Here is a 12500-nt window from a genome sequence, read left to right as displayed (position 1 = left end):
TCCCTACCTTCCTCTCTCTGCCAAGCAGAGCCACTCAGCACATTTACCTCAGCTAGAGAAATCCTCATCAGCCACCGGGGGGTTATTTAAACACCAGCCAAGGGGGTACTTTGATATTCTCTCCCTGGCACCCTAAGACCTGCGGAGCTCCCAATGAGATGGGTGGAAACCACCGCAGATTTGGCAGAACGAGGAAGTATGTTAGTGAAACAGTTGAAGTGGAGGTGGGAGGGGAAGTTAAGGGGAATGACTTATTACGAGAAGGTCTTACTACACTATAGCCTACACCTCAGTGTGCCTTTAAGTGCAGTTGATTTGGAGATGCCTTGGATTCCACTAGAAACATCCAAGCTTCATTCAACCTCATTCATATCAAGCCTCTATTCCCAGCACCCTTCAATTCCCATCCAATACCTCCAGAGATATGGTTCTACACATCTAATGGATTCTAATCACAGCAACGGGGAGTTCTTGTCAGTTTTTCTCATGTAATTACATCAGTTCACTACATCTCTCAATCTCTTTCTTGTTCTCTGTCTCTATTTCTCTGAGCAAACTTTTTTTCGTGGGACTTTTATAAACCACGTAGCTAATGAAAAATGGAGAAGAAATGTGAAATGTACACTGAGTATAATAAACATTAGAAACACCTTCCTAATATTGTGTTGCATCCCCCCCTTTGCAATCAGAATTTGTCAGCCTCAATTTGTCAGGCCATGGACTCTACAAGGTATTGAAAGCGTTCCATTAGGATGCTGACCCATGTGGACTCCAATGCTTCCCACAGTTGTGTCAAGTTGGCTGGATGTCCTTTGGGTGGTGGACCCTTCTTGATACACACGGGAAACTGTTGAGAGTGAAAAACCTAGCAGCGTTGCGGTTCTTGACACAAACCGGTGTGTCTGGCATCTATTACCATACCCTGTTTAAATGCATTTAAATATTTGATGTTTCCCATTCATCCTCTGAATGGCACACATACAGGACACAATCCATGTCTCAATTGTCTCAAGGTTTAAAAATACTTCTTTAACCTGTCTCCTCTCCATCTACACTGATTGAAGTGGATTTAACAAGTGACATCAATAAGGGATCACATCATTCAACTGGATTCACCTGGTATGTAATGGAAAGAGCAGGTGTTCTTAATGTTTTGTACAGTCAATGTATAAGGGTCTGTATGTGTCAGGGTTGGGGTCCACTTAAATTGAAGCCAGTCAATTCAGGAAGTGATTTCAATCTAACATTCAGAAATGTAAAACCCTTTGAAATATATATCTTTCTAGTTTTTCATTTATTGAAAAAGTCATTGAAAATAAATGCCCTTTATTCAATTATTTATTTGGAATTTCAGTTTACTTCCTGAATTTCAGATTACAGTACTTCCCTGGTATATGTGGTTGGGGTGACTGTAGTCTGTCTGTCTGTCTGTCTGTCTGTCTGTCTGTCTGTCTGTCTGCCTGCCTGCCTGCCTGCCTGCCTGCCTGCCTGCCTGCCTGCCTGCCTGTCTGTCTGTCTGTCTGTCTGTCTGTCTGTGTGCGTGCATACTGTTTGTTTGTGAATGAGTACTTCTTTGAAATCTCAATTAACCCCTGTATTCTTATACTAGCCTTATAACAGTCCTTGTAACAGTCTTATACCAGTCTTATAACACCTACCGTTCATGCCGTTGTACATGCTCCTGTGATGCGGTGACAGCTCTTCAGCGGTGGCCGGTCTCTTCTGTACCTCTCTCCCAGGGCTGCCGAACTTCATGTGGTCTGGACTCCCACTATACTGGTGCCTGTGAGTCTCTGGACTTCCCCCGGCCGACATCACACAGCCCTTCTCATGGTGCTGGTGCTCTGGCGTCCCCAACCCTAGATGTGCCTGTCTGGGCTCGGGGCTTCCACAGCAGCTACCACCCCCGATGCTCCCCCTGTGGTGCCTCTGGTAGAGCTCCCCGGCGCTGCCGCCCTGACCCGACCCCAGGAGGTGCTGCTGTTTCTGGGAGAGAAGCAGGTCGGAGCCGTGGAGGTGGTGGTGCTTGGTGGATGGGTGCTGGGACTCGGGGCTCCGGCGGCCCACGTTGCGGCCGTACTTCTCGGGGCTGAGCCCCCGCATGGAGCGGCCGCTATGGGTGTGGTCGGGCACAGAGATGGAGCCGCAGCGGGGCCGGCAGATCTGGGGCATGGCGTACGGATACTCCAGGCTGGTGCTACGGTGCCTGCCCTGTGGGTGAGGAGGTTCAGGGCTGGAGGGGATCTCACGTTCTCCACTCACACTGCCAGCTCGGGGCTTTTGGAGATGCTCCGGGCTCCCAGTTCCACCGCCCCCGAGGCTACCGGCGTGTGTAGCCAGGTGGAGCAGCTTGTGGTGGGGGTGATCGGAGCTGTCGGCACTCCCCGCGCTAGACGTACTACTCCCATCCCCCACGTCCCTCATCAACAACCCTGTCCCAGGGACCAGCAACAAACTACTCTGGCTATCGATAGAATTCCTACACCCTCCTGCCACCCCCACCACACAACCTCCCCCCCCTCCTCCTCCTCCACCAACCCCCACCCCTCCACCACCTCCTCCTTTCTCCTCGTCGAGTAACAAACAGAGTTCTTTGAGATCCAGGTTCTCCCGGACCACCTCGTCCTGCCGCACTTCCAGCTCCTTGAGCTTCTGAAGGTATAACGTCACCTCTTTCCTCATGATGGAGGCACTGTAGCGCCCCAGTCGCTGCCACTCCCTGGACACCCGCTTGCCCTTCTGACGGTCGTCATCCAGGAAGCAACACAGGTCCCTCAGCTCCCGGTTGTCCTCCTGTAGTTTCTGGTTGATGTCCTGAGGAGAGGAGAGGGGATGAGAGGAGAGGGGATGAGAGGAGAGGGGAGGAGTGGAGAAAGAGAGGTGAGAAGTGTTCCTTAGTGCTATTTTATTCATTCACTCTTATCTAGGTCCTACTGAGGTAGAAATCTCTTATCCGAGGGAACCTCGCTTTAATATCATGTCAATCAAAGACAGAGTCAAATAGAAATGAAATCCAGCTGCTCATAAACCTCTGCATTACATAAATATGGATGTGAAAATGTTGGATTTAAGAGTGGTAGAGGGCAAATAGTCCGTGAGTGAGCTGAGAGAGGGAGCCAGGGAGGGAGGGCAAGCAAAGCACCAGGCCAGAACATACCTCTCTCTCTCTCATTTGCAACATGATGGCATCTTTGTCCAAAGTTCTCCACCTCCCCTAATTATCCATAATAGCATACTCCTCAGACCCTCCAGCACGTGTACTTTAATTAGGTACCATGGTGCTTCGGGCTGGGCTTTTGGGTCTGCTCTCTGAAGCAGCCAAGGATCCTTCCTCCATCCCCACGTGCTTCATCTCAGTCGCTCCTATCTCGTTTTAATGAAGCTCTGAGTATTGGAGGAGGATGTTAAATCAAGTCTATGTAGCTTGGAGAAATAATAAGATTATGCCAGGATTATTATTGCTAGTTACACTGCACCAAATAAGATTTGGGAGAGAGAAGTCATATATTTGAGGAGTTTAATGAGTATTCTGGGTTCAATAGGGGCGGCAGCGTAGCCTAGTGGTTAGTGTTGGACTAGTAATCGAAAGGTTGCAAGATCAAATCCCCGAGCTGACAAGGTACATATCTGTCGTTCTGCCCCGGAACAAGGCAGTAAACCCACTGTTCCTACGCCGTCATTGAAAATAAGAATTTGTTCTTAACTGACTTGCCTAGTAAAATAAAGGTAAAATACAAACAACTAGGTTTACTCCTGTAGCCTAGTAGAGTTTGTTGATGATATTCCAAGCGCAAGCACCAAGGTTGAGCCACAGGCCTACACACCAAAGCTTTTGCAAAGGAGATGAAGACTAAAGACAACAGGTGAGTGAGCGAGAAAGAGAGAAGAATGATGATGCTTGACATTTAGCCCAGATGCCCTCTCACTATGCTGTCTGATGGAAGATGATGGATGCACACACACACAAGTAGGCACATGCACGCTCACAGATACATGCACAGGGAGAGGGAGAGAGATCTTGTAAAATGAAATGAACTTATATACATCCTGCCTCCATTTCATCATGTGGACAGCGGCGCCCTTTAAAGAACGCGCAAACTCAACCCCGGAACACTCTCTCATGCTGTGCGCGCCCAGGTGCGCCAGTTCCTCCTCCCCGACGTTAACTATGATCTCATCTTTTTAGAAAGGCCGTGCGCGCCCATTCCTCACCTTCAGCCCTCTTATCTCGTTCAAGTGCAGCTGGAGGCTGCGATTGACCTCGCGGATCAGATTGCTGTGGTCCAGTATCACGCTCATTTTATCGGCTTCAGACCGCCGGAGCCGCCGCACCAAATCCTCTTTGGTCCACTTGAGAAGGTCCTCGTCCTGTATATTTGAGATGTCCTCCGCTGGACTTTCACTCTTTGTTATGGACAGCGAAAGCTGTGGCTGACTAGCTTTTTCCATCCCTACGGTTCCGTTGTCGGTAATACCGGCGACAACAGGCTTGAAATACAACTCAGAGGGCACTGAGTGTCAACCTCCGCTCGCATCAGCCGCACAAGTCAAACTGATCCGGAATTACCGTTCGAAATCAAATCGCATAGTTGCCTGACCTCTCTCTGTGCTCCGAACACTTCAGCCCCCAAATGCAACAGCTGAGGACGCCGCCGACTCCCTCGTCCAACAGTGAAATATAGCCCTAGAAAAGGCTACGTGCAGCTATCTCACATCCCGAAACCCCGACATGGACTATTTTTTAGTTCATGCAAGTTTGCACCTGAATGCATCTACATTTAGTCTCTTCCGTCCTGAAGTGGAGAGAGCTTCGGCGGGTAGCGGGTTGCTGATGCGCATCTCCCGCCTCTTGTAGCTGTACAGTCCAATACATAAGGGAGGAGGAACCGCTGTAGCATCGCCAGGCAAGTGCACTGCGCGTGAATAGAGGGAGAGAGCGTGACTGCAGTGACTAGCAGAACCTCCTCTCTCTCTCTCTCTCTCTCTCTCCATCCAAGTGTCTCCATCAAATGATGCGGGTGTGATGGGTATGCTTTGGTACCCAGCGCCATCTACAGATCAAACGCCATGGGCTACAGCATTTCGTCATCTTTGTTATAGGCCTACAATAAATTCAGGACTTCATTTCCCATGATCCTCGTGTGCGTGCTTGTATCCTACGTCATGGACACGAGGGCCAGAATATGTAGTAACACGTCATTCTACTGAAGTAGAGGGACACCGGCCGGGAGTTGTCCCCACAGATTCTTCGCTCTCTCATTCTGTTTGCGCATCGGTATTTATCACCTAAATGCTGATCCGATTTATTACAGTCTAATATTTATTTACCTTCGTCTGGATTTCCAACCGGATCTGTATAAAAGGTATGGTTCTCCGTCTGATCTGCCTGCATCAATTTGATGAAAAGTGTCTAGCTAGGCCATTCTGTTTGCGTTTCCTTGATTCGTCCAGGAAAAAAGCCGACTAAAAACTGGGTTAGTCCGTTAGCAAGGCTAGCCTAGTTAACATCTGTATCGTTAATTTAACTTGTATGATCGTGTTTTATATCAAGTTATCATGCATGATATGTCGATGGCAGTTTGACTTTAGGAACACTCCCGGAATTTGATAAAATGCTAACTGAAGTTAGCTAACGTTACCTAAGATTTCAATGTTTCTAGCCAACGGTAACTAGAACCTGTCGCTAACTAGCTTGTTGCTGCTACTAGCATCCGCCTCCTTTCGGGAAGGCATCTCTACCAGGGACGAGATGTTAAAATGTGATTTGTGATACCTGTCTAACCATTTAACTGCTACAACATGCTTGTAGGTAAATGTTGCCAAGATGATCATCATTTGGTTCCTAGTAATGGCCAGTAATAGCTAAGATATGCCAGTATATAGCATAGCTAGAAGAGACCGTTTTTAGTCTGTCCATGTAAGCACTCAGTTATGTAATCAATGGATCGATGCTACTTCGAGTTAAGGGTTCTGTAGGCCAGCTGTCAATCACCTGGTAGAGTTGTTTGATTGCAGAGGGTTCCCCTGAATGAGAGAGTGGAGAGGTGCGTGTTGGCGGTCATTTTTGTTCATATCTGAATTAGATAGCTGAAGTGAACTATGGTTTGGAACAGACAGTTCTGTCTTGATAAGTGTGTCAGAAGACCATCAAGTGGGGGTGGTCTGTTCCATAACATTACATGGAATTACATGCATTACATTACAAGGAAACGTTCCATAACATTCCATATCTAGGGCCCTGTGTTTTGTGCAATCATGTGACATGCCTGTATTTTTACCAAATTGCAGCTTTAATGCTTTTCCATTGAACTCAAAATGTCCCCTTTTCTTTTTATGTGAGATGTTCCAATGCCATCATCAGACAATTTTATTAACTTTTTTGTGTATTTCTCATTTCTAGATAAGATCAGATATAAAATGTACATGTCACATGATTGTGCAAAACGCAGCATGTGTCTGGAGTTCCAAAGCTATAGAAATCTAAGACATCTGTTTACTGCCGTTCATACCTACCGAGGCACGTAAGCCCAAGTCTCACTCGTCCCTGAAATGTTACGTAGCTGAAATAGTTGTGACCAACATTTACGTAGGATTCCAAATTAGCCCCGAGACTCTTTAAGTATCAAAACATGCCAAACAGGTTTTGATGACGAACATCATCGTCATCCATATTCCACATAGGCCTCCGCCTATGAATTTGGAACAAAGCCATGGAAAGAGTGAAAAGTGAGAGTAGCTCACACCGAACTCCAGACTCAAACAGCTCTCGGAGAAGCTAAGACAGACTACCTGCCCTTAGCTAGAGCTAGTTTAGCTATCGGACTACCTTCTCTCCGTATTTATTTATTTATTTATTTAACCTTTATTTAACCAGACGAGTTTATTAAGAATCTCTTCACTTTCTATCCCATTGAAGTTGCCATGGCGACATACCAGGAGTTTATCCAACAGAATGAGGATCGGGACGGCGTGCGTTTTAGCTGGAACCTGTGGCCCTCGAGCAGGCTGGAAGCTACCCGGCTGGTAGTGCCTGTCTCCTGCCTCTTCACCCCACTCAAGGAGAGGCCAGACCTGCCACCGGTGCAGTACGAACCGGTCCTCTGTAGCAGGGCCAACTGCAAGGCCGTACTAAACCCGCTATGGTGAGTATTTGAGTAGTGGCGGGGAATGTTGTTGTTTTAGGCTGAGTGAGTGTTTTTAATGGTTACTTGTTGACGTTTTTACAAGCACTTAGCTGAAAGCTAAGCTATGTCCAACGTCTTACATGGCGTCTCTTTGTTTTCATCTAAGCATTTTATTCTTCTGAGAACTTACGTCTCGGGTGAAGGGAAGAGTAGGAGAAGAAAGGGATCACCAACTAAGTATTGAATATCTTTAGGAACGCTTAGGTGTAGCCTAATCACTCAGGGACAGGTGTGGTGGATCAACCCTATCCACACCTTAACAATCCAATGTACATCCGCTCTAGAAGCGCTAACAGCCTCAGGCTAGGTGACAGGTCTGTTTGACTGCTGCTGTACACTGTATCCAAGTAGCTCTGTCTTTTCCCCCCTTTTGTAGCCAAGTTGACTACAGAGCCAAAATATGGGCGTGCAACTTCTGCTTCCAAAGAAACCCAGTGAGTACACCACAATGGACTAACCTGAGCTGTAGGACCAAACACCATTCCACCATAGAGTACCGGGTGCATAATGTACCATTTAGACCTATAATAAGAGCCATATCTGTAGGCGGCCTACCTACATTCCTGTGTTTATACTAGTCATATTCCACAAAGGAACACAGCTGGTGGTAATAGGAATATCTTTAAAGTGGCCCATCTACATTCCATTAGCAGGTGAAGCTGCTAGCTAACCACTTTTCTCTTCTCGTTCTCTCCTTCACAGTTCCCCCCGTCATACGCCGGCATATCGGACGTAAACCAGCCGGCTGAGCTCATGCCACAGTTCTCAACCATTGAGTACATAGTGCAGGTAAACGCGTTAAGTTCTACATAGAGATCTCTGAACGTTGCACATAGACACTATGTTTTGTACACGCGCCTGGCTTTGTAGTTGTACGTCTCAACCCACAAAATTGCTTCATCAAATATGAATGTTTCTTTAATCCTCAAGTTGAGTTACCAGCCACAAAGAATGTACTGGAAAATGTACACGCCACATGACATTACCATCACTTTTAAGTTCATCATTTCTTTAGACAGTCTTTGCTGTTTATTGTAATGGTCGTTGTCAATTTACAAAGTGACATCGGGTTACAAAAGTCACTTGACCACAAAGTGTATCACATGTCATGTGACACCATCCCAACATGGAAGAACTCAAAACACTGCAACATAGAAAAACCATGTCAACTCAAAACTAAAGACTAAGCACTTTGTTTCTGTAAAATAACCTCTCCAATCCCGTCTCTGCCACCAATGTAGCGCGGCCCCCCGACCCCGCTCATCTTCCTGTACGTGGTGGACACGTGTCTGGAGGAGGAGGACCTGCAGGCCCTGAAGGAGTCCCTGCAGATGTCCCTGTCCCTGCTGCCCCCCAACGCCCTGGTAGGCCTCATCACCTTCGGACGCATGGTGCAGGTCCACGAGCTGAGCTGCGAGGGCATTGCAAAGAGCTACGTGTTCAGGGGAACCAAGGAGCTTTCCTCCAAACAAATCCAGGTCAGTCAGTAACTGTTACATACGGGAAGGCAAGTAGTCTTGAAAATGCATTCATTCGTTTTGGGAAAAGGTCTGGATTAGTTGTACTAAGATGACTGTAGGCTATATTTATGACGACAACCGCGGGCCGCATTAATTCTTTCACAGAACGCATTTGGCCCGAGGGCCGTATGTTTGAGACCCCTGATCTAGGTCACAGTCTGCTTTGTCCATAGAAATAGAATAGGATCTTTGTTGTGGTCGTTTGTCATATGATCATGTCTAGGTGCCCTTGTATCAATTGGAAATTAAATGACAATAAAACAGTAGAATGGGGACAGGATACAGGTCAAAGACAGCCAGGTGTCACTGAATGACATAGAATGTGTCTATGCCACTACAGGGGTAGTGTTCCATACAGAAGAAAAGCCCTAGGTTCCTAACACCCAGAAACAGAGTGGTAGGCCTATACAGAATACAGCCGACAGGGAAAACTCCTTTAGTCTGTCATGTAATATTCAAAAACATTGTCAGAGGTACTTTGAAATACAGTGTTGTATAAATACTGTGTTGTATATGATATTGTGTACAGTCAGACCGTTAGGCCTATATAGAATACAGTCAAGAGACTGGCCAGGACAAGAAAAACTCTGCCATGCAATATTCCACAATACCATCGTTGAAAGTCCATGAGAACTCATAGCTCTCATTCTCTCTTTCAGGAGATGCTAGGCCTGACGAACCCGACGGCATCTGGGCCTCAGGGTCGTCCCGTGCCCCCTCAGGATCCAGCCGTCACCTGTAGGTTCCTGCAGCCGGTCCATAAGGTAGACATGAACCTGACAGACCTGTTGGGCGAGCTGCAGAGAGATCCCTGGCCTGTACCACAGGGGAAGAGACCACTGCGCTCTACTGGAATAGCACTGTCCATCGCCGTGGGCCTGCTGGAGGTAATGACAGTTACATAAGCGTGCATACACACACACACACTTACACAAACACACACACACACTTACACAAACACACAGTCCTATGTACACATTTTGTGCGGTGTACAAATAGCCTGGTTCTATGAGGTCAACGTAGACAAATGACCTTCAACACTCAACTGAACCTTACCCTCTCTGACATGTCACAGGTTTCAACTAACCTTTCACACACTTCCTCTCTCTCACACACACACACTGGCATTATCTCTTCAGTTAGGTCTGCCAATAGTACCACTCGTACTTTCTTAGGTCAAAGGTCAGCTTCTTTCTTTTTGCCTTATTGCTGTCTCTGTCTGTCCACTATCCTCTCTTCCTCTCTCTGGTAACACAACTAACATGCTGTAGGTGTTAGAACAGCTATGTTGCCTGCCGTCCTGTCCTCTGGTGCTGATGTCTACTGATAATGGAAAGATTAGAGAAAAACAGTCTGACTTCATCCATTCTGACGGTTCTAACCATGAACTTCCCCTTAAGGTGCTTTCGGGAAACCGGTCTGTATGGTAACTTAATAGGAATGAGTTTCTTGAAGGGATATCGGTAGTTCAGGGACTCCCTACCGTGACTGATGGAGCATATGCATACAATTTCACAGTCGAATCACTTGGGATGTCACTGTAATGGGGAAATGATTTAGTGAAGAGTAATTAACTCGATGCTTAGCGTATGTTTTCCCTTCATGTAATATACAGTACATCCAGTGTTCTGTTTGGGACGGGTTGGTGGTCACTAGAAATGATAGTGAATATTCTGGATTGTTGTCACATCTGTTGATGGTGATGCCAGACTGGAGGTACAAGGACACAGGACACTGATTGTTAATGTATTCTGTGACACTGTGATTCTGTGGCGGCTGATGTTGTGACTTCCCACAAGCCTCTCGGCGGGTGTTTACAGAACATTGGTGCTGTGAGATTAGAAAGTAGGGGCTACAGAAAGACAGACATGTTCTCTGCTTCTGTTCTGGTGGTGTCTCCCTGTTCCAACTTATAAAACCCACGTGATTTAGATTGCTGTTATCAACGATTGCTGTCGTTATTGTTCACCTGAAAATCCTCAATACATTCAGTTCAATCATACTACAGTTCAATCATACTACAGTTCAATCATACTACAGTTCAATCATACTACAGTTCAATCATACTACAGTTCAATCATACTACAGTTCAATCATACTACAGTTCAATCATACTACAGTTCAATCAGACTACAGTTCAATCAGACTACAGTTCAATCATACTACAGTTCAATCAGACTACAGTTCAATCAGACTACAGTTCAATCAGACTACAGTTCAATCAGACTACAGTTCAATCAGACTACAGTTCAATCAGACTACAATAACCTAATGGCAGCTTCTGTGTTGGCAGTCACATCTCAGTCAGAAATACCATATTTATGGTTGAATTACCGTAATTTCCGGACTATAAGCCGCAACTTTTTTCCCACGCTATGAACCTCGCGGTTTATACAATGATGCGGCTAATTTATGTTTTGTTTTTTTTTCACAAGATTCATGCCGCCAAAAAACTGAGCACCGTCACATAATGTGAGGTAAATCGAGCGCGCTCAAACTTGCCATCATTCTGATTACGGTGGTCATTTTGTCACCCTCATCATGGCAAAGACACGGAGAAATGCATATGATGCAGCTTTCAAGTTGAAGGCGATCGATCTGGCTGTTGGAAAAGGAAATAGAGCTGCTGCACGGGAGCCTTAATGAGTCGATGATAAGACGTTGGAACTGTGCAGATCCGACTGAAAGCCATAACAATCGCCACCGCAATGAAGTTTGACTTTTTTGGTAGGCTACTGTTTACTGCTATTTATTTTTTATTTTTGTTACAAGCCGCGTTTCGTTAAAGCCTATTTATTTTTGTTACAAGCCGTGTTTCGTTTAAAAGCCTATTTATTTTTGTTACAAGCCGTGTTTCGTTTAAAGGCTGTGTAAAGTTAATTTGTTTCAATGTACCGGTAGGCGCTTGCGGCTTATAGACATGTGCGGTTTATTTATGTACAAAATACATATTTGTAAAAAATTCAGTGGGTACGGCTTATATTCAGGTGCGCTTACAAGTCCAGCAATTACGGTAATCAAATAACTAAATCAATCTTGATCATACTGACCAAAGCCACCATCTTTCCACCCCCAGGGTACGTTTCCCAACACAGGGGCCCGTGTGATGATGTTCATGGGCGGACCCCCCACCCAGGGCCCCGGTATGGTGGTGGGAGACGAACTCAAGACCCCCATCCGCTCCTGGCATGACATCACTAAGGACAACGCACGGCATCTGAAGAAAGCCACCAAGGTCAGTCCAAGAATAACAGAATGGATAGCGTAGAATGGATGTTTTATTGTCCATGTTGTACATGGACACTGTGAAAAAGAATCTTGTAAAAGTTATATCTTGTAAAAGTGATTGTTTTTGTAGTTGTTCGCCCTTAGTGGGCTAGTTTTTAGAGTTAAAGCTGGAATCCTTAATTGGTGGAAATGCCACGTCCGTTTGCGATATTACAACAGAAGTTACTGAAAACAACAAATGTATTTTTCTACTCGGACATCATTGCACGCACGATAGAACACAATATGTGGTGCAATGCACAGGAGGCACCTTAATTGGGGAGGACGTTAGAGGACGTTATAGGGAGGACGGGCTTGTGGTAATGACTGGAACGTTATAGGTAGAATGGTATCAAATACATCAACAAATGGTTTCCATGTGTTTGCCTTCTCTCCATTCCAGACATTATTATGAGCCGTCCTCCCCTTTGCAGCCTCCACTGGTGCAATTTAGTTTTACCATGCTGCGCGACACTCCTTAGCTCGGCAACAAAAACAATAAGAATGGTGTTGGGGCGGCTAGTGGCAC

At 46.0% G+C, this 12500-nt stretch overlaps 2 protein-coding genes across 2 annotated transcripts in view; one reads left to right on the top strand and one right to left on the bottom strand.

Annotated features, from left to right (window-relative positions):
* LOC129845358 (coiled-coil domain-containing protein 85A-like) overlaps window positions 1-5126 on the bottom strand; it is a 5927-nt gene extending 801 nt beyond the window's left edge. The window contains exons 1-2 of the mRNA XM_055913250.1: window positions 4213-5126; window positions 1-2814 (exon numbers count right to left, since the gene is read on the bottom strand). The exon at window positions 1-2814 is cut by the window's left edge and continues 801 nt beyond it. Coding sequence (XP_055769225.1) covers window positions 1612-2814; window positions 4213-4449 — 1440 coding nt within the window. The 5' untranslated portion in view covers window positions 4450-5126 and the 3' untranslated portion in view covers window positions 1-1611. The remainder of the gene's footprint in view (window positions 2815-4212) is intronic.
* Window positions 5127-5205: 79 nt separating this feature from the next.
* Window positions 5206-12477, top strand: LOC129845359 (protein transport protein Sec23A-like). Its single transcript, XM_055913251.1, has 7 exons — window positions 5206-5363; window positions 6917-7142; window positions 7561-7618; window positions 7887-7973; window positions 8426-8662; window positions 9364-9591; window positions 11781-12477. The coding sequence occupies exons 2-7, from the start codon at window positions 6922-6924 to the stop codon at window positions 11970-11972; spliced, it is 1023 nt and encodes a 340-aa protein (XP_055769226.1). The 5' UTR covers window positions 5206-5363; window positions 6917-6921; the 3' UTR covers window positions 11973-12477.
* Window positions 12478-12500: the final 23 nt, after the last annotated feature.

Source organism: Salvelinus fontinalis, unplaced genomic scaffold, assembly GCF_029448725.1.
Source record: "Salvelinus fontinalis isolate EN_2023a unplaced genomic scaffold, ASM2944872v1 scaffold_0284, whole genome shotgun sequence".
NCBI lineage: Eukaryota > Metazoa > Chordata > Actinopteri > Salmoniformes > Salmonidae > Salvelinus > Salvelinus fontinalis.
The sequence above is the reverse complement of the archived record's forward strand: the minus strand, read 5'-3'. Positions and strand labels throughout refer to the sequence as shown.

Coding starts and splice junctions, on each gene's coding strand:
- LOC129845359 (XM_055913251.1), top strand. CDS start 6,922: ATGGCGACATACCAGGAGTTTATCCAACAGAATGAGGATCGGGACGGC. Junction 8,663..9,363: donor TTTCCTCCAAACAAATCCAG/GTCAGTCAGTAA, acceptor TCTCTCTTTCAG/GAGATGCTAGGCCTGACGAA. Junction 9,592..11,780: donor TCGCCGTGGGCCTGCTGGAG/GTAATGACAGTT, acceptor TTCCACCCCCAG/GGTACGTTTCCCAACACAGG.